The 27,724-nt window shown below is 39.0% G+C and overlaps 1 protein-coding gene across 1 annotated transcript in view; it reads left to right on the forward strand.

The window, feature by feature from the left end:
* Nucleotides 1-1,803: 1,803 nt before the first annotated feature.
* The window catches only part of CLNK (cytokine dependent hematopoietic cell linker), a 29,167-nt gene continuing 3,246 nt past the window's right edge, over nt 1,804-27,724 (forward strand). Inside the window, exons 1-14 of the mRNA XM_086747416.1 lie at nt 1,804-1,903; nt 3,996-4,158; nt 5,913-5,992; nt 6,298-6,343; nt 9,155-9,183; nt 9,527-9,546; nt 11,039-11,167; nt 14,013-14,040; nt 19,649-19,667; nt 20,716-20,791; nt 21,961-22,001; nt 25,452-25,585; nt 25,956-26,033; nt 26,139-26,294. Of these exons, the coding sequence (XP_086603542.1) occupies nt 1,829-1,903; nt 3,996-4,158; nt 5,913-5,992; nt 6,298-6,343; nt 9,155-9,183; nt 9,527-9,546; nt 11,039-11,167; nt 14,013-14,040; nt 19,649-19,667; nt 20,716-20,791; nt 21,961-22,001; nt 25,452-25,585; nt 25,956-26,033; nt 26,139-26,294 (1,074 nt within the window). The 5' untranslated portion in view covers nt 1,804-1,828. The remainder of the gene's footprint in view (nt 1,904-3,995; nt 4,159-5,912; nt 5,993-6,297; nt 6,344-9,154; nt 9,184-9,526; nt 9,547-11,038; nt 11,168-14,012; nt 14,041-19,648; nt 19,668-20,715; nt 20,792-21,960; nt 22,002-25,451; nt 25,586-25,955; nt 26,034-26,138; nt 26,295-27,724) is intronic.

Below are 27,724 nucleotides of genomic sequence, written 5' to 3' on the forward strand. Positions count from 1 at the left end.
AATATTCATCTTCACTACCAAAATGTCATCCTTAAATAACAGGAGGAGCAGTTTATAGCTGGTTTTCACTCCTCAGCTAGCACAGAGCAAATATTTAGGCATTCACCTTATGTAAAGGGAATGCCCACAGGAGAGCAGCAACGCTGCCTCTCCCTTCACTCACGCTGTGCAAAGAAGGCGTTAGAAGAAAAGGAGAGAGAGGGCTGGAGTTCCTCCAAACTCTGGTGATTCCTGTGTAACAGAATAAACTAACCTAGACATCAAATTGTAAACTGATGTTGGATAGCAATAAATCACCCCAAAGGCTGGTGTCAAACAGTCCCCTTTCAGCATTAAGTCATGAAATGCATGGCTAATAGCTTCAATGTTCACCACTGCTATTCATATCTTATTGTTGAGGATAGAATAACCATTTTTTTATTAACACAAGTAAAAAGGCTACAGTTTAAGACACTGACTGTCTTTTTTCATTATTGTATTGGTACCACCTAATTATCCTCATCTGCATTAGTTTTCCTCAGCAGTGTCATTGATTGAACTGAGTTTACTTCTGATTTGCACCAGCACAACTCAACAGAAAATCAGACAACTAGTTTTCATAAATACCTCTTCCTCCCCCTGTGAATGACCCTCTGAGCAGAGATAAAAGTACCGCATATATTGAATAAATGAACATTCGATGCCATCTGCTGGGGTATACAAAATTCTGCAATATCAGGCTCATGCAGTATTCAGATCTTAAAAGAACAACAGTGACAACAGTAAAAGGCTGTTTGGGTAAAGACTGGCTTCTTTCAAAATACAGCTGGAAGGGAAGGTTGTGGGATGCTGCCCATCCTTCATACACTTGAACAGGGTACAACACCTGGGCAAGAAGTGAGTCTGGTTTTAACTCTCTCCTTGGCATAGAAGGGCTTCAGTCCACAGTTCTCCCTTCCTCCTAAGCATTACAGCGTGCTGTAATTATATGTTATAGGTTAGGCTTAACAAAGACTTTCATGCTCTGCTTTTGAAATCAGAGTATTATGTAGCCACAGATGCAAGATTTGTGAGGCTACAGGCAGTCTAAGCAAGGATTGCTTCAACAGTCCAGAACAAGAGCACGTACTGGGCAAGGACATACCATGGCTGTTTGGCATTAAACAAACACTGGATTAAATGTGTAAATCAGGTTAAGGGCAGAACTTGGGAGTCTATTCTCAAGTGAACTCACTTTTTTGTTCACAAGCTCTTTGGCCCTGTAACTGATGCTCTCCTGGTTACACCATGAGAAAACTTCCATGAGCAGACAGCCACTACCTAGAATAGTTTATAGTCTGGTAGCCTGGAGTGTTCTCGGTTTTGAGAAACATTAGTTTAGAGCTTCTCAAGCTGAAACCAGGACTCTACTTTCCTGGGTAAGTGCTGTGCTACTACAGAAAAGACATCAGCATCATTTTCCAGTTCAGTCTTGAAAGCAAGAAGTCAGATTTTCTTCTGCCACTAAAGGAACAAGATATGTTTCTATTCAGAAGAGGGATTTCCAGACCAGGATCCTCAAGCTCATCAGGGTGAGCACCAAGTTCTGTACCAAGTAGCAAAACTCAGAAGAGAGAGAGAGGAGTTCAAGCACATCCTTCTCTGACTGTTTTCTGTGGGCGGGCTTAGACATGCTAGCAGTTGTAAATCCCATTTCCACAAAGCTACCTCCTCATGCACTGTATAGGTCAACAAACTCATGGGTGGATTTGCTTCATCTGCTTTGTTTTAGTATCTGTAAAATCCTGTGCAGTTGGCAGATCTTTATTCCTTTATATAAATTATTAGTTATTGTATCATTTTCTACGGAATGACACCTGCTGATATTTTTTCTCTATTTCACACAGAAAACAGAAAAACTACTCCTGCTGATCCCTATAATTTTGTGAGTATTACACTGTTCTTCCTAAAATTTTGCTTTTCTTTTTCTTCCTGTTGTGTGTTAATATCATCTTGGCTATAACGCTGACAACAGAAAAGGTAATCCTCACTGTTTGTTAAAGCAAAATACAGCATGAGAAATTTGTATATATGAGAACTTCTACTTTGTTTTAGTGGGAGCGCGGTTAGAGAAGTTACTTACTCACTAGTCAATTCTCCATTTATGGTCTGAATCTAAAATACACCTTTATCATAAGATCATATGAAAACAAGTGTGTAAGTCATAAACCTAAATGTTTAATATGTAACCAACGCAAAAGAAAGCTGAAAAGCTAACAGTACACATTTTAATGTCTTCCCTTTCGTATCTGAAAGCTGGGCTTGAGTTTCAGCTCAAGTGTCTAAGAAAAGACTGCAAATATCTTACAAGTCAGAGAAAGATAAAAGGAAAGCTTAATAAGCAAGTTGAACAAGTAAAGGATGACTAAAGAAGGCTGATCTAATCAATACTTTGGCTGCTTCAGGTTTCATAGAAAGGATAATTACAGTCAGATTACAATCAGACACTATATGTGATTAATAACAACCAGAAGACAGTAATAGCACACAGTAGAACAGGGAAAGAACAGCCAGGAGAATATTTACTTATGCTAAAGCACTTAAGGAAGCATTCAAAGTAATTTCTAATACATTAATTGATTATCTTTGGGAACTCTCCAAGGAGTCCTGAGTATCTAAAGCAATGGAAAGAACAGTGGTAACCTTGATTTCTTACAAGAATGAAAGCAAATCCTGAGTGTTCATCGGATACTTGGAGAGACTATTAAACAAAGTCAGTCTGAAAGCATATTTTGGAAGTAATAAGTCTGATTATGTAAAAAATTGCTAATGTGAACATGAAGAACATCTCATCAACTCCTCAAACTAAAGTAATTTCCTTCTCAGTGGAAATATGGCCATAATGAGGGGAAAGAAAACAGTACATGTGATACATCTTGATTTTTGTTAGGTCTTTATATTTCCCAGAAGTCAGTCTCACAAGTAGAAACCTGGAAACCTAGTCTAGATGAAAATGTGTGAAGAGTTTGCACAACTGATTGAAAAAACACCCACCCTCCACCTAGTTGACAGTATTTTGATGCTGAACTGGAAAGAGTTATGCAGCAGAGGAGCCTGCAAACCCAGGTATCCTCCAGGGGTCTGTTGAGGGTGTGGCAGTAATTTTATGTACTGTTATAAAAAAAGGCAAACCTCCCCCTGAAATGTACTGTCAAGAACACTTCTTGCAGGTCTGCTTGATGTTGTAATAAAGATGTGTACAACCTGGAGAGAGTTCACAGGAAAGCAATACTAGGGATATGAGGTTCAAAATCTTTTAAGTTCGTTGACATCTCAGGAAAGCTTTAAATATATTTATAGGCATTAAGTATAATAAAGATTGAAATAAAGCTGATAGTAATCATTTTTTCTAGTGTCCTTGGAGGGTAAAACAAATTGGTTTAATTTCCAGCACTCAAGAGAAAAAGCATGAACTAAAATGACAGTTAACTAGTGGAAGAAGACACCCCAAGAAGGTATTGATTCCCCATTCACTCTCAGCACCACATTTCTGTGGACACCACTGTTCAGTACATACTTGCTACCACATTCACTTGGGCTGTACATTTGCTAGCACAAATTCTCAAAAACAGTGCATGTTTTTATTTTAAAAATTATGACATCTGTGATGATTCTTGCAAGTAACACACGTAAACGGTCAGTATAATACAAATACCACATGGATAATACTATAGTGAAAGACACAGTTTCAAATGTCTGCAATGATTATAAAATTAAACTCTATCATTATATTTGCAAGAGTAGTGATAGGTCAAACTTAGAGAGAGACCTAAACTGTCCCCCAAATGGCTATTTTATGAATCTAAATCAAAATTTAGATCCTCAAAACCCTTACTCAACTACTTTCCCTTCAATCTCCATCAGAAAATTTGCTGTGCACCAAAATGCTTGTTCTGGTAATCAAATATTTCCAAATCTGAAATTAATCTTGAACTTAAACTTATTTGTATTATCTGTGTATCTCTTCTTCTATCCAGAATAAAGATTCTACAATGAAGGCCAAGAGTAACTTACAATCTTCCTCCAATGTATCAGAGGGGGAAGAAGGTGATTATGAGATTGTAAGTTCTTCCACTCTGGAAGCCATCCATGCTTTGAAAATCCTTCCTGCAAAACCTCTACAAGAATCTGAATACGCAGGTAACTTTTCCTGTCTCTGAAAGTGAGTCAAACCTAAAGGTAAATAGGAACAGTACATATTTGGGGTTTTCAGTCTGGATATTTTTAAAAATTAAATAGTTCAACTGAAAAATAAAACACTGGTGGGAACAAGAGAAAAACTTTGTCTGATCTTCATATTCAACAGTTACCCTTATTTCCATTAGATTATGATAAATTAATAATTACATGCTGCTTTTGTCATTTTAATGTTACCTTCATGGTTGAAATTCCACCTGGAATGTGCAAAAAAACTGGCTGGTCAAACCCACAACCATTTCAGAGAAGCCCACTGCTATTTAACCCTAGAAACCTTTAGGATGGAAAACATATTAAAGAACACATGAAACTTTCCTCCAGATGATAATTTGTGTTCTCTGCCACTTTCAATAGTAGTAATAAGTAATTACTTTGACTGTATTTCTCAGGCATTCTTAACCTTGCAAGATAGCTGCACTAATCAAGTTTTGGTTTACTAAACCCATTCTAAGTCATATTTAGTGCCCAAACATGCATAGCCAATTAATACCCTGTTTATGAAAGTAAATATCATCCTAGCTATCCATTGCTCAAAGCCATTATAAACACTCTGTTGAGGTTTTAAACAATTAAAAAAACAGAGGGAAATCCTAGATGAGGAAGAATGGAAACCAGAAACCAAAAATATCTGAAAATACTGGATCAATATATGTATGAAAGTTTCCTCCTGTTCACATCAAAGTCAGCAAAAATTTTTCTACTATTTTTTTTTGTGGGAGTTAGTTCAATATCTAAACAAATAGATGGCTTTCAATGTGAGTACTTTTTTCAGTGTTTCAGTGTGTGAGCAGATCACAGTCAGTCTGAACATCTGAACGTAACATTCTATGTTATGTTCCAAAGGCTCGTTTGTGCATTTTATTTGGAAATCTGAAGTAACTTCCAAATACTGTTTTTATTTTGCTTAGTAATAAATACTTTCCATCAGCAGTCAGCATCTTTTGTTGTTTATGTAAGACTGTCCTGAAATACCAAAAAGACACCATTTTTGGTTTGTGATTTCAGAGAAAACATATTCAACAAAAAGCTGCTTTTTGCCTGTGTGTTAAACCCAGAAACTATAATGTCAGGACACTATCAGTCAGAAACTATCTCGTCAGGACACAAGAGTGAAGAAAGGTCTGAAAATATATTTCAGAAAGGCAAAACTCAATGATAACATTCCATTTTGCCATCTTTCTTAGACAAATAACAATGCCCTTGAGATATAAAATTAATGACTAGAAAACACATGCTAATGTACAACCTGTGCATTTCTTTTAGATGGCCATGGGTGCAGTATTTATTAAAAGCTAAAGTAAAAATTTAAAAGCCCTCTAGAGAATAAACCCCCACCACCACGCCTCTCACAAAATCAGAACAACGACATTGCCAAGAACAAAAGGTTCAAATAAAAAATAAATTCACTAATCTATTCCCAGCTTAGGTCAAATGTCTGCCTTAACTGCATACCAGCTTATGAAAGCATTCTTTTTAAACCACAGTGAGGAGGTTAACCATAAAACTATTACTAGGGTCACGTTTGTCCTCAATACAGCTACTAAAACAATGGTTAAAATCTGAAAAGGAAAAAATTAAACTGCTATAAAAATGGCAAGATCTGACCTGAAAAAAATATTTTTAACATTAAAACCTCTTCTTCATAAAATACAGTATTACCGAATTACTCAGACTTGCTTTTTCTTCCTCTTTTACAGATAAACGTTGTTTAAGGCCTTCAGGTACCACTTCCCCAATGAACAGCCAGCTCACATCTCAGCCCCCTCAAGATTCGGCTGTAAGTAAAGATCTTAAACCCTACTCACAAACAGATTTCCCCTTTTCTGTAATATCATTTAAAGTTAAGTGCAGTCTATTTAAAGTCTTAGCCACATAACATTCGATTGTACAAGGTTGCACAAGTTCCTGTGACCCGTTCCTGTTTCACTTTGCACCAATGTCCTTGCCACTTGCTTTCACTTGTTGACTGCTGGGGACCTACCAAGCATTAGAGGCATCCCAGTCAGGAGCAGCGCCGTTTCTAGTAGCCATATTTTCAAGGATGATGACTAACATCACATCTTTATTTTGTTTTATTAACAGAAACACACACCTGTTCTGGAGGGGAGGAGCGCACCAAGTGTTAGAGGTATAATTTAGAAATCTACCCATTTCTGCAATCAAAAATAGAATTTGTTGCTTCTATATTTAGCATTTGTACATTAGTAGAGCCTGCAGATGATAGAAAAGACATGGTTTTCAGAACAGCAGCCACTTTCCAAAATAATCACACTTCAAAATTCGCAATACTATCTAGTATCAAAGTAATTATTTACAAAAGGAGATATATGTTATCTCATTAATTCCCTGTTCCTCAAGTGGGAGGAAAAAAAAAAGTTATTCAATTTTAAAATCAAGTTTTCCTTTTTCCTACAATTATAAGGACTTAAGGTCAGGGGGAAGCCTCTGTCTTCCAAACTGTTCCACCAAAAGGCTGCAAGATCCCTATGCTTTACTTCTCCTTCTCATGCTCTCTTGCTTTTTGGCTCCCTGTTCTTCTCAGGCATTTTGTACTAATATATTGTAAAGCATAACCTAATAACTATTTTTAAACACTAATATCAACTATAGCAATTCCTACTAAGGATTTACGTCCTAGGGTAACTATGTACAAAAGCTATCTGACAATGTCCTCCTAAGAATACACTAATTATATGGTATATCACCTAGCATATTTTTTTTCTCCACTGCTTTAATATTAATTGTAAACTTGCTTCAAAGTCCTGTAATTTTGAGTCACCAATGTACCTTTAATTTTTGTTTGTTCTACTTTGTTTCTTGTGGTGAATTCAGACAGATTGCTATCTTGTTCTTCAAGAACCTAATAAGATGTCCAACTATTAAATCCTTAAGTTAATTATTTTACTCAGTCATAAGATTATGTTAAAGTAGGTTTATACACACTTTTCTATATTTTTTTAATATTTTGTATACTTTAGATATAGCAATATCTCATTAAGTCAACTACTGCAGGATTAAGTATCTGATTAATCTTGAAAGGGAATGACATTTTTTCTCTTACAGTTTTCAAATCTTTGCACTTTATGCTAAATATGGTCAAAAAGAATGCAATTGCCACACCAGGAAAATATGATCTTTTCTGTGTTTGTTGCAACAGCTGATTTTTAGAAAGTCTTATATTTGATCAACCAGAAAAATAACACAGAATTCCATGCAAAACAGAATTTGTTTATGTTTTTCTTTTTAGTTCATATTATAATACAAAACATAAAGCTAAATAATCCCTACAGATTATGAGAAAGTAAGCACGATGAAGTTTGCAAAATGAAAGGTTAGACTGATTCTTGTGAGCAAATCCTGGTGTAGCTTGTAAAAAAAAAAAAAAAGCTGAATTGAGAGATATTAGAGTAAGCCAGCTTCAAAATCTGCAGAAATCAGGAGGAAAGGTCCCACTGACCATTTGCCAGTTCAGATAAAGCTTCAAATTCCACGAGGATTTAGTAGGTTGGATTTACATGTTTGTCTGTCTCCATGAGATGTGTGCTGACATTAAGAAAAAAATCAGACAGTGCAGGCAGGTCAACTCTGCAGTCTGAGAATGCAACTTATACATATTTTTTGTACATCCTGAGCTAAGAGTGTTTATAGACGACTCTATTATTTTCACATAACTACACACTGTTATTACATGTACCTTAATATTTCCCATGCCCAGTGCTATTAAGTGGTTTTGCCACAAGATGGCATGAAGAGCACAGAAGAATTTTTATCAAGTTATTTTCTAGAATGTTTTACTTGAAATTGAACTTAAGATATATTGCATGTCTTTTTGCATTAGTTAGGATTTCAGCACATAGAATTTAGAAAATATTTTCAAAATCAAAATTTAATGCAAATAGAGTAATACAGGGTTTTTTTTTTTTAGTAAGATGTCCTATGTTCATTCAAATAATCAGTTGTATTTTGGTAAATTTGAAAAAAAAACAAAAAAACCACCCAGATTTGCTTTCATTGATTTTCAAGATTTTTATAAATTTCTATACAAAAATAAAAAGTGTCCCAAACAACTTGATAAGCCTAAAGTCTCTGAACAATATTTAAATTTACAATACCTGAACAAATATCACCCTCAGATGTTTCATTTTGAAAGCCAGAGGTAAAACCAAAGTTCACTCTATTTTATTGAGTTTCATGATGATTTTTTATTTCCTATATTTTATATTTTAAGCTGAAAAAAAAAAAAACTTGTTTTTTCCAGCTTTAACTTTAACTAATTCCCAGTTATGTCTCTTATGAAATGAATCTTTGTGAGTGAGATTAAAAAGATTTACTTGCCTACAGTGTAATAAGATTCTTAACCCTTCTATGATCACCATCATTATCTAAGTACACTTAGTCTTTGTGATTTATAAGGAGAGAAGCAGACACAGCTGAGAATGAGTCATAAGTTGCATCTGAATCCATCCACGAATCCATCCTTAAAAAAAGGCAAAATAAACTACAGATCAAACAAAATCACACCATGTGCAAAAAGTCTCATTCAGAGCCCCCTGGCCTCATGTGCAGGACAGTTAACGGAGAAAACATGCACTCAGTGCTGGCTTCAGTGACCTCCCTCTCAGGTCTAGACTGTGACTTGCCTTCATTACCACACACACCAACCTCCTGCTGAACCTCTGAACTTTCCAGCTCTAGCTTCACAGAAACTCATGCTTCCCATTCCATAGCAGGAAAAGTTATGGAGATATAGATGTGACAGGTAGGATGAACAGTATAGGGACAGCAACATGACCTCAGACCAAAGATTTCTGGAGGTAGAGGAGAAGGAAGGATGGGGCTGGACTGCCAGTAATAATAAAAATACTAGAATAAAGGTATATCTTTATTTGTTAATTATACAGACAGAACTCTATTAACAATTATTAATAATTATCTTTAGGAGAAACAGTGAAAATACCTGGACCCCAGGTAAGCAGAATCTTTCATCAATTAAAATTTGTACAGGTCATTTTGCCATTGAATATATTTTTGAAAGCTCGGTGCATTTTTGCTAGCTGTAACAAAAGGATAAGTGAATTCATATCTGCAGTCTTGTATTATCTCACTTATTTGCATTCACTGTTTATGTAGATGTCTTTTACTCCTCAATGACTTTAAAACGACATACTAAAGTGTGATGTTTTGTGTTGTAGAATACACAAACCTTTTAACTGTTGATACAGGCATGTCTGCTTAATCTAAACTCTCTATATTTCTCTTAGTAAAACAAGGAAAAAAGCTTACACTGTTTTTTGTTTCCTGTCTTTTCCAGAACCCTGTGCCTCCCCCACGGTAATGTCACTTAAGAGGTCGCTTACCTGCAGTCCTTGGGGATCTCAATGCTAATGAAGGCTCACATCCATCTATATCAGTCATGGTAACGAGATGACTGGAAGTGAGCCGGCATCCTTTTTACTACCTGGCTCTGTTTGGATTTTTTAGCTTCTGAAACGAAATTAGGGAGAACAAAACATGAGCCATAAGTGTTGACAGCTGGAGCTCAGGCCCGCATCTTTAAAATCAACTTGGCTGAGCCTACAACCAAGTCAAAAGCCTAGATATCTTGAATCTGGTTCAACTCATATATAAATTGTTGGGAAAAAAATCTTCCATCAATTTGTATTGATGCCTTAGGTACCTCTGTTCACTGTGATAATATTGACTTCATTGCCTTTTAAATCATTCTGCCTATTTTTTGCTACAAGTCTAAGTTGTGTCCATAGAAATCAACTGGAATATTGCCACTTACTCCCATAGAAGATGGACCAAGCTCTATTTCATGAATATATTTTTCTATTATATGCCCACAAACAAATAATGAATCGCTTGTTAATCTTTTCAGCCCCAAACAATAATAACTGTTACAATTATTATTGTACATAATTGTGAATTTGTGACATCCTTCCAAAAGGTCATCCAGGACTGAAAAGCTTATTCCTCAGTGCCTATACTGGCTACTGCAAAAGCTGTAAACAAGTTTAAAATATGATTAGCATTACAGACATTCAGGTTGTTCCTTAAGTTAAAATAGGAAATAAGACCATAAAAGAACAGTGTAGCATCACAAATTCAAAACTGAAAAACTGCTGAAATAAAAACATCCTCATTTCATTTTTCTACAAAATTTCACTACCTGTTTCTGTTTGTATTATTATGACCAGAATGGATCTTAACTCTCTCACCTGACTTAATTTTGGTCTCCACCATGCAAACGCCTAAGGCATCCTCCCCAGGAGCCCACTGCTGAAGGGCAGGTCTGCCGTGCAGGATGGACACACCTCCAGTTTTACTCACCCAAGCTCTCTGTGCTACAGCTACCAGTTGGAGCTGGGCTGTGACTGGCTGGTCTCAGAGCATGCCCACATCTGCCAGAAAACCACAGGCACATGTTAGCTGTAAGTTTTCTGGGCTGAAAAATATTTTCTCCTCAGTGTCTGAACCGCAGTGTGTTCCCTGGCTGGGCCTTATACGCAGCCATATCCACCCAGAAATATCAATACTGGAAAGCTGTACTTGGCACCTACTGGTGAAGCACACAAAAGCAGTGTTAAGTGACACGTAACACAGTAGAGTAATGGCTTGCAAATGCCATTATTATCCATAATGACTATTGCTACTGAAGGGCCCCAAGATGCTCCTGGACTTGAGCTAAGCTCAGCACAAATACATTGAAATGCTCTCAGAAAATTCCAGAGATTTACTTCTTGAGCTTGCACTTACAATGCAGTCCCTGAACCTCCTTTATTCCCTAATAGTTCTTTAAATTCTCCTTTGATTTCTCTAGGCCTCTGAAGACACTGCCAAAACAGTATCAGCCACTTCCCCCAGAGCCAAAGACAAGGAGCCAGTTCTTTCACATGAGAAAAACGCTCAGCCAAGCTCACACCTTTCCAACATCAGCAGAAGTCACAAGGTATGGGTGCATTCCTCATCCTCATTCCCTGACAACTAAAACACTCTCCCCAGTCAAACCACAAGACTTTACCTCCATCGTACCTCTGCTTTTACTTAAGAAAAAAAAAAAAGTTATTCTTTAGACAGCTGTGAATAATTGAGAGAACTGGTATTTAGCGTAATGGGACACTAGCATTTTTTAAAGAAAAAACTGCCACAAGTCTTTTTTCAGCCCATGAGATCAATGAATCCAGACTCCGAGTCGTTTCTTGCCCTTTCCATCTTGGCCTCCTCTGTCATACGACACCCATGTTCACTCAGCATCCTGATATGGCAGTGTGGATGAGTGCTGAATCATGAAGCACAAGCCGCTTCTGTCCAGCTGTCTGACCAAGCATATGCGTATGTCAGGTTATGAGCCTGGTTGCTTTTTTCACACAACACACATATCTAGTCAGATGAGTGTGTGTGTGTGTGCTGCTCACTCCCACATAACCAGATGCATATGTGCTCTTGCTGCATGACGAAAATGCACATTCATAAATGGGGATGGTGGTGGACACACACTGGGAAGAGGAGTAACACACATCCAGGGGCCACCGGATATATTGTTCAAATGCCTCTCACAACAATCTATTGCAGCCAGAAGTTTGGGCACAAATGAGCTGTGTCAATTCTGCCCATCCTTCCTTAAATGGTTTCAATTTCAGTTCATCAGGATGGAATTTTGCTTTGTTTTGCAAAGGTCACTAGAAATCCCATGAGAGGAAAATGAAAGCTTAGAAATCAATGAAATAATCTTCTGCTTAAAGTTAAGTATGTAAGTAAGGAGTGAGCTCTAAGTATGGGTTGTTGGTTTTTGTTTTGTTGGGTTTTTTTTTCCTGAATGGTGCTTAAATTCTTTCATGGATTAGGTTCCAAAAGCTGTTGGTTGTTAAGACATTTTATTAATATGAAGTAGCTTCATATTCAGGTGCATGACCTGGCTATAGCTGCAAAGTTCCAAATCCCATGACTCATCCCCCGCCTGTGAGAACTGTTATAAGCTGTGTTTGTCAGCAGATATCAGTATGCAGAGCACTTGGATTTGAAAGGTCCTACGATAAAGCCAAATTCTGTAACAAAAATACATGTCATTTCTTATTCTAGAAGTAAAAGGCAGCAGTAAAAATCATAACCATCAAACTCCACTTCTTATTGCAGTTACAGATGCCAGAATATTCCTAATAGTGTGTTGGATTTTTTCCAACTGTACTAGATTTTTTAATCACATGAGTAAGAGAGAAGTGGCACAGACTAAGACCACATATGATCTGGGGAAGGCACTTCACACATTTCCCACACAAGCACTCCACTCAAAATATTTCTCACCCATCTTCAGTCCAGTCACAGCTTTGTAAGAAGAAAACATACATATGAGCTGCAGCGTGGAGGAGTGCACGCTACAGCCGTTATCTGCTAGACTGTAAGCAAAGCTGTCAAACCGTAGATGTGATTTAGGAGTGTAAGTCCTGTTTTCCAACAAGATTTGGAAGACTTGTAAAATTAAACACATCATTATTTATATACTCTATAAATAGCCTCATTAAAAAAAAAAAAAAACCAAAAAAAAACAGGCATGTGCAGGATCCTGGAATATATCTTAGAAGCTTTGGTGCGATTTAAACTTTCCCATGCCTGTGGTACGCAGGCCATGTGAGCGGTGTGTCCCCTCATGATGGAGGCCAGGCGAGTGGCACGTCCCCTCACGGTGGAGGCCAGGCCTGCAAGCACACCTTTGTTACCGCTTAACTTTACCATGCACTCAATGGCCTGAATATAGGCTTCCACAAGTTAAATAATGACCTTGGAGAGCAAGCTAACAAACTACAGAACCTAACGCAAAAGCAACGATCCAGACCGAAAACACTTGCTCTCATTTCTCTCTCCTTAACTCTCCATGATGATGTTTTTAGCACAGGCACAAGGAAAAGACCCCTTCTCACTGAACAAGTGTTGAAAAACAGCTCCCAGGGTTTTCCTTATCGAAAACGGTATATACGATATATACCGTATCTTCCTTTTGCATTCTCTCTGACTGATTTAGCAAAATAACTCACTGTCATATTTTCTAAGTTCTGGAAGTAAGCTAAGCAGGAACTAAATCCTGGAGCCTACAAAAACAGCCTCCAAAAAACTACTGGATGTTTATCCACACCTTATATTGCTAAATAACTTCTAAAATCATCTAACAAAAGATGTTAGACTCAATACATTGTCCCTTTCTGGGGAGAGAATATTTTCTGGTTAACCTTCTCCAGAAAGGAAGATTTTCCCGTTGACCAGGCATATCAGGAAGGCAAAAAAAATACCTAAACATCAACTTGAATCAGGACCATGAGGAGCATTCTCTATTCCTCTTTTCCTGGTTTGCACCTCCTTTTCTCTACACCTTCCATTCTGCCTCTGTGAAAGTTTCATTTTTGAAACTCTTCAATCTTCAAGGAACTTACCTCCATTTATAGCTGACTTTAAAGTTCATAATAAGACTTTTTTGGCATGAAATGAAAAGTGTTGAAGAAAGTCGATAATCATTCATATCTCTTCTCTCCTCCTCCCAGAATAAATCATTAACAAAGACTTTTCTCATTTGCCATAAGGAATTCAGTGGATGCTATTCTTTTTTATGGAAGTCAATAACCTTCTCCTGCAAATAATTTATGTAAAAAAATAGCCAGCCTCTGAATTTCTATTGCAGTAATAAAATCCTTCCCTTGCCAAGAGCTGTTAATTTCCAGTGATGATGTAATCAAAGTAATTAAGTACTCAAAGTGATTTTTATTTTATGATAAAGAAATGTTTTGCATTAATTCTTTCTTTTCCAGGCATCTATCTGTTAAGGAACTAAATGAAGTAAGTAATCATAAGTAACCATCTTTGCATATATTAGTACAATAAAAACCATACACACTATATGGCTGCACAGCCTCTCTCGTAACAGTAATTCAGCCTATTAAGTAAAAACACTATAAGAATCATATTAGCTTTGGCTCAGAAATCTATCTGTCTTTCATGTGTGAAGCATTTTCAATGCTGCTACTCTCTGAATGGCAGGTAGGTTCCTGAAGTTGTTTACAGAAATAAAAACATACATAGAGTGCAAAGCTTCCTTCCCAAGTATTCACATAAAAGCACATCCCATAACTGTCAGATGCTGTGGATGCCTATGAATGGTAAGCAGCAGGACAGACACTCTCTTTCAGAGAAATACAGATTCCACATAGATTTTTAAAAGTAGAAGACCAGGATGAAGAGACAGATGAGGTATTCTACAAGCAGCTGGCACGAGCTGCATGGTCGTCAGCCCTTGTCCTCATGGGGGACTTCAACTTCCCTGACATATGCTGGGAGTACAGCACAGCACAGAAGAAGCAGTCTAGGAGGTTTTTGGAGTGCATAGAGGATGCCTTCCTAATGCAGTTGGTCAGAGAGCCCACGAGAGGAACTGCCCTGCTAGACCTGCTGTTCGCAAACAGGGAAGGTCTGGTGGGAGATGTGGAGGTTGGGGGCTGCCTTGGACAGAGTGACCATGAAATGATACATTTCTCAATTCATGGTGGAGCTTGGAGGGGGAATAGTAAAACTGCTACCTTGGACTTCCGGAGGGCGGACTTTGAATTGTTCAAGAGACTAGTAGGGGGAGTCCCCTGGCATTCAGTCTTAGCGAACAAAGGGGTCCAAGAGAGCTGGTTGCTCTTCAAGAAGGGAGTCTTAAGGGCGCAGGAGCAGGCGGTCCCCCTGAGCCACAAAATGAGCCGGCGGGGAAGAAGACCGGCGTGGATGAATAGGGAGCTATTCTTGAGGCTCCGGGAGAAAAAGAGAATCTACCGCCTGTGGAAGGAGGGACGGGCAACTGAGAATGAATACAAGAAAGTCGTTAGGATGTGTAGAGGTGAAATCAGAAAGGCAAGAGCCCAGCTTGAATTTAACCTGGCCACTGGGGTGAAAAGGAATAAGAAACTCTTTTATAAATACCTTAACAGTAAGAGGAGGACAAAGGAGAATATCCACTCTTTGCTGGATGAGGCTGGGAATGTGACCACTGAGGATAAGGAAAAGGCGGAGGTTCTGAATGCCTTCTTTACGTCTGTCTTTAAAGGTCAGACCAGTTATCCTCAGGGTACTCCTCTCTCTGACCTGGTAGTCTCGGCTGGGGAGCACGCTAAGCCCCCTGTGATTCTGGAAGAAACGGTCAGAGACTTACTACTCCAACTGGACTGCCACAAGTCCATGGGGCCGGATGAGGTCCACCCAAGAGTGCTGAGGGAACTGGCGGAGGTGATAGCCGAGCCACTTTCCATCATCTATCAGCGCTCCTTGTTGACTGGTGAGGTCCCGGAAGACTGGAGGATTGCCAATGTGACTCCCATTTACAAGAAAGGTTGTAAGGAGGATCCGGGGAACTACAGGCCTGTTAGCCTGACCTCGGTTACAGGGAAGGTTATGGAACACATAGTCTTGAGGGAGATCATGCGGCATGTGCGGGATGGCCGGGGGATCAGGCCTAGCCAGCATGGGTTCATGAAGGGCAGGTCCTGTTTGACCAACCTGATCTCCTTTTATGATCAAGTGACCCATCTGCTGGATGAGGGAAAGGCTGTTGATGTGGTCTACCTAGACTTCAGCAAAGCCTTTGACACTGTCTCCCACGGTATTCTCCTGCAGAAGCTGGCAGCCCATGGCTTGGATGGGTACACTCTTGGCTGGGTAAGGAGCTGGTTGGAGGGCCGGGCTCAGAGAGTGGTGGTGAATGGAGTTAAATCCAGCTGGCTACCGGTCACAAGTGGTGTTCCCCAGGGGTCGGTGCTGGGGCCTGTCCTCTTCAATATCTTTATTGATGACCTGGATGAGGGCATTGAGTGCCCCCTCAGTAAGTTCGCAGATGACACCAAGTTGGCTGGGAGTGTGGATCTGCCTGGGGGTAGCAAGGCCCTACAGAGGGATCTGGACAGGCTGGAGAGCTGGGCTGAAGCCAATGGGATGAGGTTCAACAAGAACAAATGCCGAGTCCTGCACTTCGGCCACAACAACCCCAGGCAGCGCTATAGGTTTGGGGCAGAGTGGCTGGAGGACTGTGTGGAGGAAACGGACCTGGGGGTACTGATTGATGCTCGGCTGAGCATGAGCCGACAGTGTGCCCGGGTGGCCAAGAAGGCCAACGGCATCCTGGCTTGCATCAAAAACAGTGTTACTAGCAGGAACAGGGAGGTAATTGTCTCCCTGTACTCGGCACTGGTGAGGCCGCACCTCGAGTACTGTGCTCAGTTTTGGGCCCCTCACTGCAAGACAGACATTGAGGCCCTGGAATGCGTTCAGAGGAGGGCTATGAAGCTGGTGAGGGGTCTGGAGCACAGGCCTTATGAGGAGCGGCTGAGGGAGCTGGGATTGTTCAGTCTGGAGAAGAGGAGGCTCAGGGGAGACCTGATAGCTCTCTATAACTTCCTGAAGGGAGGTTGTAGTGAGCTAGGGGTCGGCCTTTTCTCTCGTGTAGACAGTGATAGAACTAGAGGCAATGGTTTCAAACTGCGCCAGGGGAGATTCAGGCTGGACATTAGGAAATATTACTTCTTGGAAAGGGTAGTCAGGCACTGGAATGCACTGCCCAGGAAGGTGGTGGAGTCACCGACCATGGGGGTGTTCAAGAAACGTTTGGATGTTGTGTTGAGAGATATGATTTAGCTGAGAAGTATTGGTGATGGTTGGACTGGATGATCTTCTAGGTCTTTTCCAATCTGTGATTCTGTGATTCTGTGAAGACTGAAATTATAAGGTCAATAGAGGAGCATAACAGTATTCTGTTATGTAAATTCGAGGCTACCTCAAAAATAAGATGACCTTTTTCAATAAGAGAAATAAAAATTCTCAGTAAGAGAAATAAAATTTTATATCCAGAATGAACCTCACCTATTATCCCTCAGCTCTCTTCTCCCTCTCCTCCCGACTCCCCTTCCCCACGGCCTGTCACAAGCCCTGTGAAATTCATCACCTCAGACAAACGGCAGCTTTGCCTGCAAAACAGCTCCAGCAGCAACTGAGGGGGCCACCACACTACTGCTCAGGTGCTTGTGTGGTCCTACAGCTTCCTCCAGCCAAATCCCTCGTCACCCTCCCCAGCAAGGTGGGGACCACAATCTCAGCGATGCTCAGTCCTTGCCGCCCTCTGAGCCCATCACAGCCCTGCATAGGACAGCCTACCTGCCCAAGCTCACAGTCCACTGTGTCCTCAAAGCTCCTGAGCCACTGGCAGCCCTATAAGCCCCTCTGTATCCCCCAGTTCATCTCCTACTAGCCCCATCCTCCAACTCACAACCCACCTGCTTCACTGCTGGTCTGCAAAGCTCCACCAAGGGCAGCTCTCGGCTCCAGGCTCTGCCAAGACCTTTGTGCTCTCAACACCAGCAATGCTCTGAGTTCCCTTGTCTGAGAGAGGCTAAAAGGGCTCTTCCCTCCCTCCCTGCACCTCCAAGCTGACCACTTCTCCTCCCAGCATGGCCACTTACAGCCCTGCCACCAGCGACCTCGGCACCAGCTGCCTGAGTCGAGGGCAAAAGCTGAGAGAGGTGATGCTGGCAATGCACCTATAGGCATATGTAAAGCAGAAAGCAGTAACTTCTACACAGAGACTGGTAAAGGCAAGAGATTTTTTTTTTCCAGATCCTAATTTCTGTAAAAAAAAGTTTTTAACAAGTTCCTGCACTTTCTACTCAGGCCAGTGAAGTCAAGCAGAGGAAATGGGTTTAGCAGTAAAGTGGTTTAGTTATGACAAGTGGTTTCCTCTAAGATGTATTAAGAAATACAGTCCCTACAATAATACAGAGTGTCAAAGGATGTTTGGAAAATTCAGAGATAGGTTATAATTTATTTAATTTTGTGTTTCTTACTGAATGTGCTATTTACTGCACTAATAGCTTTCTGTTGTATTGGGTTTGTTATTTCATTGCAAGGGAACAGAGGAAAGAAAGGAATCTCTACGCTAGATAAGCCCAGCCATTTCCAACCACAGCAGGCTGTAGCACAGATCTATAGACTGCTTTAGCCCTAACTTTCAAATTCTTTGAGATTTTCTTCTCCGCAGTTCTGACTGGGAGGCTGTCCGAAACATCAGTCTTCCCATGGTCAGAAACTCTTTTAGTTTGATAGCTCACTACAAAACATGGTTTGATTGCAATATTGTAATTAACACTTAATGCAAAAAAAAAAAAAAAAAATTATATATTGGCAAGAAAGAGAATATTTTAACACAAAAAGCTTTGTCTTGTCCTAGATACTGACTCACTACAAACCAAATATGAACACCCCCACGAACACTAAATATCTTACATCTGTAATTAGTATTTCTGGCTGGGCACTGTACAGCTGCACAAATACTGCAGCTCCTAACAGGCTCTTAGTTTGGCTACATCTTAAGGAGAAATATTGTATATCTCATAACACGGAAAAGATTAAATTTAATTTGGATCTTTTCCCATTCATATAGATCTGAAGACATAAATAGTTTCAGTGTGGCCTGGAGGAGGAGACAGTTTGCCCTTGTCAGAATTTTGGACACCACATGGCAGGTCAATAGGTTTGAGAGCAGGACTGCCCTTCACTGGCATCCAGACAGGCTGTAGGAAAATGGAAATGATAACTGGAAATGATGGACTAACTCCCTCTGCAGCAGCTCTGCTCAAAATTACCTGGGGACCGCAGGCTGAACATGAGCCACTGGTGTGTCCTTGGTGGCCATACAGGCTCACAGCGTACTGAGCTCCATCAGCAGAAGTATAGCCTAGAGATCAAGGGAGGGGACTATTCCCTTCTACTCACCACTTATTAGACCATACCTGGTCTAATACTCTTTACAAAGAGTAAAACATTCTTCTCTTTAATATTTATGTGTTTTAGTCTTGTGTGTATCAAAGTAACAAAGTAATTACTATTCCCATATGAATCAAAACAATACAAAATACAGTGAAAGTCTGAGTCAAACTCAGGTCTTTAGATACCTGTCTATCATTCACTTCTTTGTAACATAATATGCTGAATTAAGACTCTCCACACAATTATTTTGAATTAAGTATCTGCCATGACAGTAAAAATAATTGTACTGAAAATAAATGACTGATTTTAATCTTTGAATAGTGTATCTCCAGTCAATCAAAATCACTCTCTTGACTTAATGCAAGCTCAATGAAGGAAAGTGATACTGTAAGTTAAACTGACGCACAATAGTCATCATGAAATGGCGATCATTGTGGTAAACTGTATGTTCACTTACACCCCTAAAAATTCAGTTCTCATTATTCCCAGTGGACTGAGATCAGCATTCAGCCTGAGATTTTGACAAAGTGATCAGGTATTAATTATTAAAAGTCTATAGATTTTTTTTAAATTAAAATATAGTTGGGTCTGTTGGGGTCAGTTCAAGTTGTCAATCAAAAGAAAAATATTTACTGTCTTATGTTATCATTTTATATAGGCACCTGGAAGAGAACAAGGTTAGTATTTCATAATATTATACTAATTTGTTGTCTTTCCTTCATAGTCCAATAACAAAATATTCTATCATTAAAATTCCAGCTAAAGCAATCATTATAGGAACCTGGCATCTATCCTGTTATGTCGTATCAGGCCGGCTGGCTCTAAATATAAATGAGTAAGAGACATCTCCCAGGGATATGTCTGCTGAGAACAGAGAGATTTAGAGTGACCTCAACAGTTGTGGTAGATGTAGCAGAAAAAAGGAATTTAACTTGGCATTAACTGCAGCTATTTGGGGAACCAGGGTATCACATTTATCCTAAGTCAATAAAAGTCTTCAGCTACCAGGGAAAATAAAGAGCGCTGGAACCTAAAACACTGAGGGAAGAATATCCCAAAGAGAAAAGACTGGATTAATCTGGTCTGCACAGAGAACATCCCCCTTCTCTCCATCTTGTTCCATGTTTTTAAAACATGTCAACTCTTTAGATGTACATACAGTGTTGAAAGAACAGCTTAAGCCACTCACTGTGTAACATGTGCATGAAGGTCCATTAAAAAAAAATGTAAAAAATTACTCTGAAATACTTTGAAGATAGATACAGACTATATGATTTTTATGCGGTTTACACCTTTTTGTTAATGAGTTCATAATTTCCTCTGGCACTTCCTTTTGCAGATTAAGGCACAGTTTTCTGATTTTCAGATAGAAATAGTATTGACTGCATTAATACGTTCAATGCCTATCTATCCCATCCTATAAATAGGATTTATGAACCCTCCATATACTTCTAGTACAGCGTTCTACATTATTTACCATTATGTTAAGCCGTACCTGGCATCAGCAAAACCTGTAACATTCACCATGTAACATTCAGTACAAATGTTTCCCACTGAAATAATTAGCTGACTCATTTAAGCCAAACTGATTGCAGCCCATTAGGTTTTTCTACTGAACTGTCTCCCCCTCACATATGAAATCAGTTAATTTATTTCATGGTAGTTGCTAAATACTGTCAAAGTTACACACAAAAGGAAATACTAAGTTCTTATTCTTTTTAATAGTTACAGATTCAGGGAAGAAATCTGAAACATCTTTTCAAGCACAACAGTATAAACCAAAGCATCATCCTGAAGCCAGGTAGGAATTTAAGAATTTCATTAGTTTGTGCTGGATGCTTCAAGGACTAAACATTCTGCCCTAGAAGATTATCCTTCACTATGCAATAAAAGCAAGATGATATCACTTTCTGATGCCATGTAGTGATAAATTATGTTTTGCCCTGATGCATGACAAGAACCACCTTTGGAATTGCTTTCAAGTTATTGTAGTTGCACATTCAATTGTGCTCTTTAACAGCATACTACTGTATTAGATTTTCCCTCACTTTCTGTGATAGGGTGTTAAATATACTGTATAAAGAAGCTCTACCATCTCCAGCTTCAGCATTTCCTCTCTCCCTTATTTTCTATTTTTATATACAAAGAACACATATCTGGCCTTTCAAAAGCCAATTATTCTTCCATAGAAATCTGCCACAGTTGCTCCTATTTCTCTTTTCTAATCTACAAAAATATTTTTTTCTAAATCTATATCCTCCTGAAGTACTCAACAAAAGTAAAAAAATAGGAGATAAAGTATAGAAAGTATATGAATGATTTAACATCTTTACTAGACAAATACTGAATCTCTCATCTAGCCTTGTTTACAATGATGACATTTCTCCAAGATAAAATTCTTGTCTGGAGCAAGTGTGACAGTATTTGTGACCTCTACTATTTTGTTTCTTCTTGTGTGGTACCAGTGGCTCTGTTATGAGAAGTTATTTGGTCGGTGCTCTTCCCAGTGAAACTGTTCTAATTAATAGCACAACAAAATACCCGCTGGGTACTCAGCAGCAGTCTAGAAAGTGAAGAAGGACAGGGAACAACTCCTCCCTGGGTATTCCTATAGAAGGACTGGGAACATCAGGTGAAATTAGCAGGGAAGGGGCTCAAAACAAACAAAAGCAAATTGTGCTTCACTAGACATGCAGCTAAAATATTAAACTCTTGCCAAATATTCTTGCAAAGAGTAAAAATTCAAAAAGTGGCTGGTGAAACTAATGGAAGAGAAATCTGTCAAAAGCTGTTAAAGACAAAATTACCACCTGAAACCCAGGAAGGGCCAAAGCTGCAATTGGAAGAGGGAGGAAGGGGTATTCTGGAGAAGCACAGCTATGCACTGCTATCTGATTTGTCTCTTTCTTCAATACTTGACACTAACAGAAATATTTTTCTGACTTACTTTCATTCGTTGCTTTTTCCTAGCCTTCAGTATGCACAGAGCTCTAGAAACATTTGCAGCTCAGGTAAGAACCAGAGATTGCTTTGAAAACTAAACCAGGCATGGATAAACAAGAAACGGATCTGTGTTTCTATGTGTGTATGTCTGCATTGGGGATTTGTTAAAGAAAGCAAGCAGAAAACAAGTCAAACAATGGCATGGTCAACAGCAGTGAAGAAACAAGCTGAGCGTTACTTGATCAGCTATACCCCATGTCTGGCTCAAGCTAAGAAATGCCCACCTCAGAACGCAAGTGTTAAACCACTGCAGACCTCCATGCCCAGAAAAGGAAGGGGATTTAGACAAGTTACTGAAGGACAATGGGGAGAGGAAGAAAAGGAAAATTGCTTGGGCATACAAAGAGACACCCACAGAGAAAGTGCATGCTGTGAGCACAACCCTTTGCTTTTCCAGGCAGAGATGCAATCAGCTGGGCTAAACGGAAGCGACAGATGTTCAGGACATTATAGAGCAGCTACTGTGGGTTTAATGCCTTTGTGTAAACAAATAAACTGATCTTTGAAGAAATCACTTTAGATTTATCCCAGATTCCTAGAGGGAAGGACTTGTAAGTGCCATTATCAGGCAGGTCTGTCAAATAACTGTGGCTGGAAATAGGACTTCCCAGGGACTGCACGATTTTAGCTAAGGGAATGTACTGGAAGCCGACATTAACACTGGTGAGGTGTCGTGCCAAGAAAGGGCCTGTGCTACAGTGTGCCCAGGAGCCATGGCAATGGCCCTCTGCTCGTTTTCCCTGGATTTCTTTAAGACTGCCAGAAATTAATGCAACACACGAGTAGTTTCACTAGATTCATATGCACGCTGTCTCTCTAATCTTGAAGACAATACTTCTACAAACACTATTAGAAGTTGTGTTAGCCTTTTGCTGTCATATTATACTGTATCTGTTCCCCTCAAACCCCTCTACCCAATTTCTTACAGAAAATTATGGCCTCATTAGTATTTAACCCAAAATTGCTATGTGACTTATCCCTACGTTTCAGTATGCTTCCATCTGCTTTAAAAAGTATTTCCATAAACCTAAGAGAGACAGAAAAATACCCCAATATCTACATAGACTTCTGAAAAGCAAAATCCCTTTATTAGCCAAACTCCATTATAAGAATTATGTAAACAAAAGAAAACGCTTGATTGATAAAGTAGGATTTGCCTTTCCTTCGGTCATTGCCCGGCTAAGCAAGCCCACTTCCCCCAGCTTTGTGGCACAGGCCCCACCTTCCTGACCCTGGTGGTAGCCCTCCACCGAACCACTTCTGGTGATTAATGTCCTTTTTGTGCCAAGGGTCCAGTTCCACACACTCTTCTCTGGACACCTACTAAAAATCTGTTTTTACAACACCCACAAACCTAATCAAAGTCTCTGTTTCCTGCTGTTTCTCAGCAGTCTCTCATTCTTTTTCCTAGATGCCTCACCCCTATCTCCACTTCAGATACTTCCTACCATCCCTACCACTGCTATTTGTCATTTAGGCTCTCTCCAGTGGCACAAACTCCTTTTCCCTCTGTAAATTTCTTGCCCTCATGAAACAACAGGAACAGAAGAAACAGTGGCCTTTCCCCCTGCTATCCTACAATTTCATTTCAAGTCCACGTTTGGATTAAAAAATATTTAAAGAAGAAATATTAGTGTTATTAAATTTATACAAATATCCTTTCTGATATTTTTAGCTTTTATTGTTGAAAACAAGTTATTTGCTGTTCAAAAATCTAAAATATTCTTCTGTAATTCTCAGCAAGCTGTTAACTCCATCCCAGCCAAACCCAGATCACAAGCATTGCAAGAGAATCCTCTCACTCCTTGTCCCACAGTTTAAGACATATCAGAAAAAAAAAGTTCTACAGAACATACACAGCACAGGTCATAAAGCAAACATGGTTTTAGCCATGCAATAACCATCAAAAATGCAATGCGAACACAAATGCCAAAATCAGGATCCAATAAGCTGAACAGGGACATATTTGTATTTTGACAAATCAAACTGACTGCAGAAACACAACATAGATGTCTGGTCCCAAACCCTTTGAATAGCGATTTCATTTCTGAACGGACCAATTGCCTCCTGAAGATCATGGCTGTTCATCTACTGAGATCAGTGGACATTGTTTCTGGTCTTAAAAACAAATGTAATGCTGTTATAAACCAGAACATGGTACATTTATGTATGAAACTGTGAAACACAGAAAAAAAACCTGTATTATTCTTCTGTAAAATAATGTCTTCCAAGCCAAATTTCTTTAATATTCTGTCATATGCTATGTATGGGCAGAAAAGTAATAAACTGATAAAGCATGAACAACAGATAAAACATAATGAAATACTGCTTTGGCAAACAGTACTGTCTCTTGTGATAGTAACCAGAAGGAAAAGATGGAAGCCATTGATAATTGCATTTTTCTCATTTCCTCTTACAACGGACACAGATCGTTTCTCCCACCAGCATTGCACAAGACAAACAAAATGCTTTCTGTTGTAAAGCACAATATTACAGGTTTTATCTTCAGTTAACCATTTTTCCCCTCATGTTGTGTACCTGCAAACTGCATTTGACCTATACACTGGAAGCACGCTATTGCTTTTCTCAGGCTGTTTCTGCTGCATCCTAATCGGACACAGCCCGAGCCTCCCACATTACCTCACATTTGGTGTTCCTGCCCCATTCCCTGTGCTCACCCAGCTCCTCCGTGACGTGGCAAGCTGGGTCCAGCTAGTAGGTGCAACCCTAAATCTACAGACAGTGAATGAGTATTTGCTTTGGGAGAACGGTTTCCATTTCAGCTATCTAAGCTCCTTCAGTCATGCCTTCTCAGCAGCGCAGAGCTGGAACACGCAGCCGGGGGACCACCACCTTCATCTTTTTCCTAAAGCAAGAACAACCTCACTTCTTGGTCCTAAATTTGTTGAAACAAGTCACAGAGCAGACAAATTCATCAGCATGGCAGAACCTCTAAATTCCTTAAAGTTTTGACAGTTTGGTGGAAACAATGCTAGCTGGCAATAGCATAATAAGAGGCTTTAATACGATCCAGCCTAACAGCAGCTCTGATCCAACACAAATACAAAGTGCTCAAAAGATGAACGAACAGAATCATTACAATTGTAGAACACAAAGATCCCATATTTATTATTTTATTTAGCATTTTCTATTTTAGTAATAGTTTAATATTTTGCTGTGTTTGTGTGCAAGAACCTGGCAGAGTGACGTCAATTAAAAAACATTAGGAAACTAATGTGTTAAATCTCTTGGGGCATGAATCTGAAATCACTGGTACTGCATTAGGACAAGATCAGTCATAACTGACAGCTCTAAATTTTAAAGGTTAGTATCACAATACTGTATTTCCAAACTGTAAATGCTATTCTCAGACTTAAGTAAAACTGATGAGGTAAAATTAAACTGTAAATTAAGTTTAAAAAAATACACCTTTTTTCCTTCTGAATTTACTTTTACAGGGTCCATGTTAAATGAACAGAATTTATCAGTGAAGAGGTCACCATCTCCTACACTGTACACAGCTTGCAAAAATAAATCAAAACATTCACTTGCAAAATGGGAAATGCCATCTCTTACTCAACCTGTTGAAAAGGTAACGAACACTTCACTTCATAGACAGGTTTTTAGAAAACAGGATTATCACTATAGGGCACGCACACACTGTAAGAAATGCTATTTTCTGAAAACATTTCCCCAAGTTAAATGGTCTGAAAGCTGTGGGTATTCAGCTTGCCTGAAAACAGTCCAATGTGAGCTCTTGAACCAAGGGATAAGAATTTACATGTCTAATTTGATTCAGATTTCTTAACAGGACTTCTCAATACAGATGCACTACAATTATTTTTATAAACTGTGCTAAACTTGCTTTAAATGCAGATTAGATATAATCTGTTTTCACTGGCTTTTGCTTCTGCCAGCTGTGGTTAGTTTCTATACACTGATTATGCTATCTTAAAATTAAGGATTTAAACAAATATGAATGGTACGTTGGAGACTATGATCGCCATGAAGCAGAGAAGGCACTGTTACAGGAAAACACTGTAAGTACAATTTATTTTGAAACCTGGGGTGTAAACTCTTGGAGAAAATGTCTGTTAACTGTCCACAATGGCTTACAATCCAAAATTTGAATCTGTCTCATACAGGATGAGACATTCTTGGTTAGAGATTATTCAAAGAAATCAAGCACTGAACCGTATGTTTTGGTTGTCTATTATGGAAGAAGAGTTTACAACATTAAAGTACGTTTTCTGGAAGAGAGCCAACAATATGCACTGGGAACAGGGCTCAGAGGAGATGACGTAAGTAAAATCCCATCTGATGTTATAGTCTATTGCTTTTATATTGCACTTCACAAGATCTTAATACTAAAGATTAGTTATAAACTCTCATACATAACAAACTTGTTGTTTCTTTAAAGTTTCTTTTACAATACTCTTGTTTCAAGTGTGTCTCACTGTTTCAGGCAATTTCAATATAACAATTTAAAACCCAGTTTTACATACCATGCTCAAATTCAGATTTAAATCGATGTGAAAATTTCCTAAGTACTTATAATACTTCTACATACTCCAGTTAACATCTGCAAAGTAAGGGGGGAGTAGGAAGGGGGAAGAAGAGTCCTCCTTTTCTAGGTATACATATCATTTTAGCGTACTTTTAAACTTGTTATATTTTTAACTCGTAGACAATTTAAAACATATACAACTCCACACATCTGACACCACAGCCTGTTGCTGTTACTGCTGCATAATCTCTCTTACTGTCTGTGTCTCATATAGCAAAAGGGGAATCAATATATAATTTTTAAAAGGGATATAGGACAGGTGTTGTCATGACTACTCAGAAGCAATTAAATCAATCTTTCAGATATGGTAAATTTCCATTAGAAAATCCCTTTAGGTTAACAATGCATTTTTACACAATTAAATCCAATTAATTCATTGTAACAGTCTAATTCTTATTCAGCTTATATGGTTAAGTAACAATATTGTATCTGCATGTCTTTCACACAAGGAGAAAAAGGTTACAACTGAAACAGTCATGTCTATAAAGATGTGATACTCTCAAAAAAATAAACATAAATAGTGCTCAGCTGAACAGTAAATTCAGCATAAGGGACAACCAGCTGGCTGCAACAGCAAAAAAAAAAAAAGCAAAGCAACAACATACTGTGAGGGTTATCAGCTATGTACACAACAGACAGAAATCCAACTAAAGTGAAGCAGTAAAGCCTCTGTAGCTCAATCTTCAATTACATCCTTTTTATGCGTGTCAGTACTTCCAAAACTTATCTTTTCTATAGATAGACTTAAAAAAAAAACACCTTACACCAAAATTTGATACACTTGGCAGGTCTAAGATTTACATTTGGATTCTTATAAAACATGGGATAGGATTCATGAGCTTTCAGAGATGAGGGGTAAGGTTTACTGGCAAGTTGCTCTTCAGGAACACTGGTTTAATGACAGAAAAGTATCCTTTGCTGTTCAAGCTCACTGAAAAAGTTTGGGAAGCAGAAGAGTGGAAATCGAGAACTGTACTGCAGGTCCCATCACCCTGCCATTCCTATAGTGAACCATCAGTCTTCTGTAAAACATTGTCTGCATTTCTGAACTGAGCCTCCCAGACAATTTCCTGGAGTTTTAGTATGATTCAGGAGAAAGCAATTTTAGTCTTCCTGTAATGACTCTGATTTAAAAAAAAAAAAAAAAAAAAAAGGTTTAGATTA

Source organism: Chlamydotis macqueenii, chromosome 4, assembly GCF_036417535.1.
Source record: "Chlamydotis macqueenii isolate bChlMac1 chromosome 4, bChlMac1.mat, whole genome shotgun sequence".
NCBI classification, from domain to species: Eukaryota; Metazoa; Chordata; class Aves; order Otidiformes; family Otididae; genus Chlamydotis; species Chlamydotis macqueenii.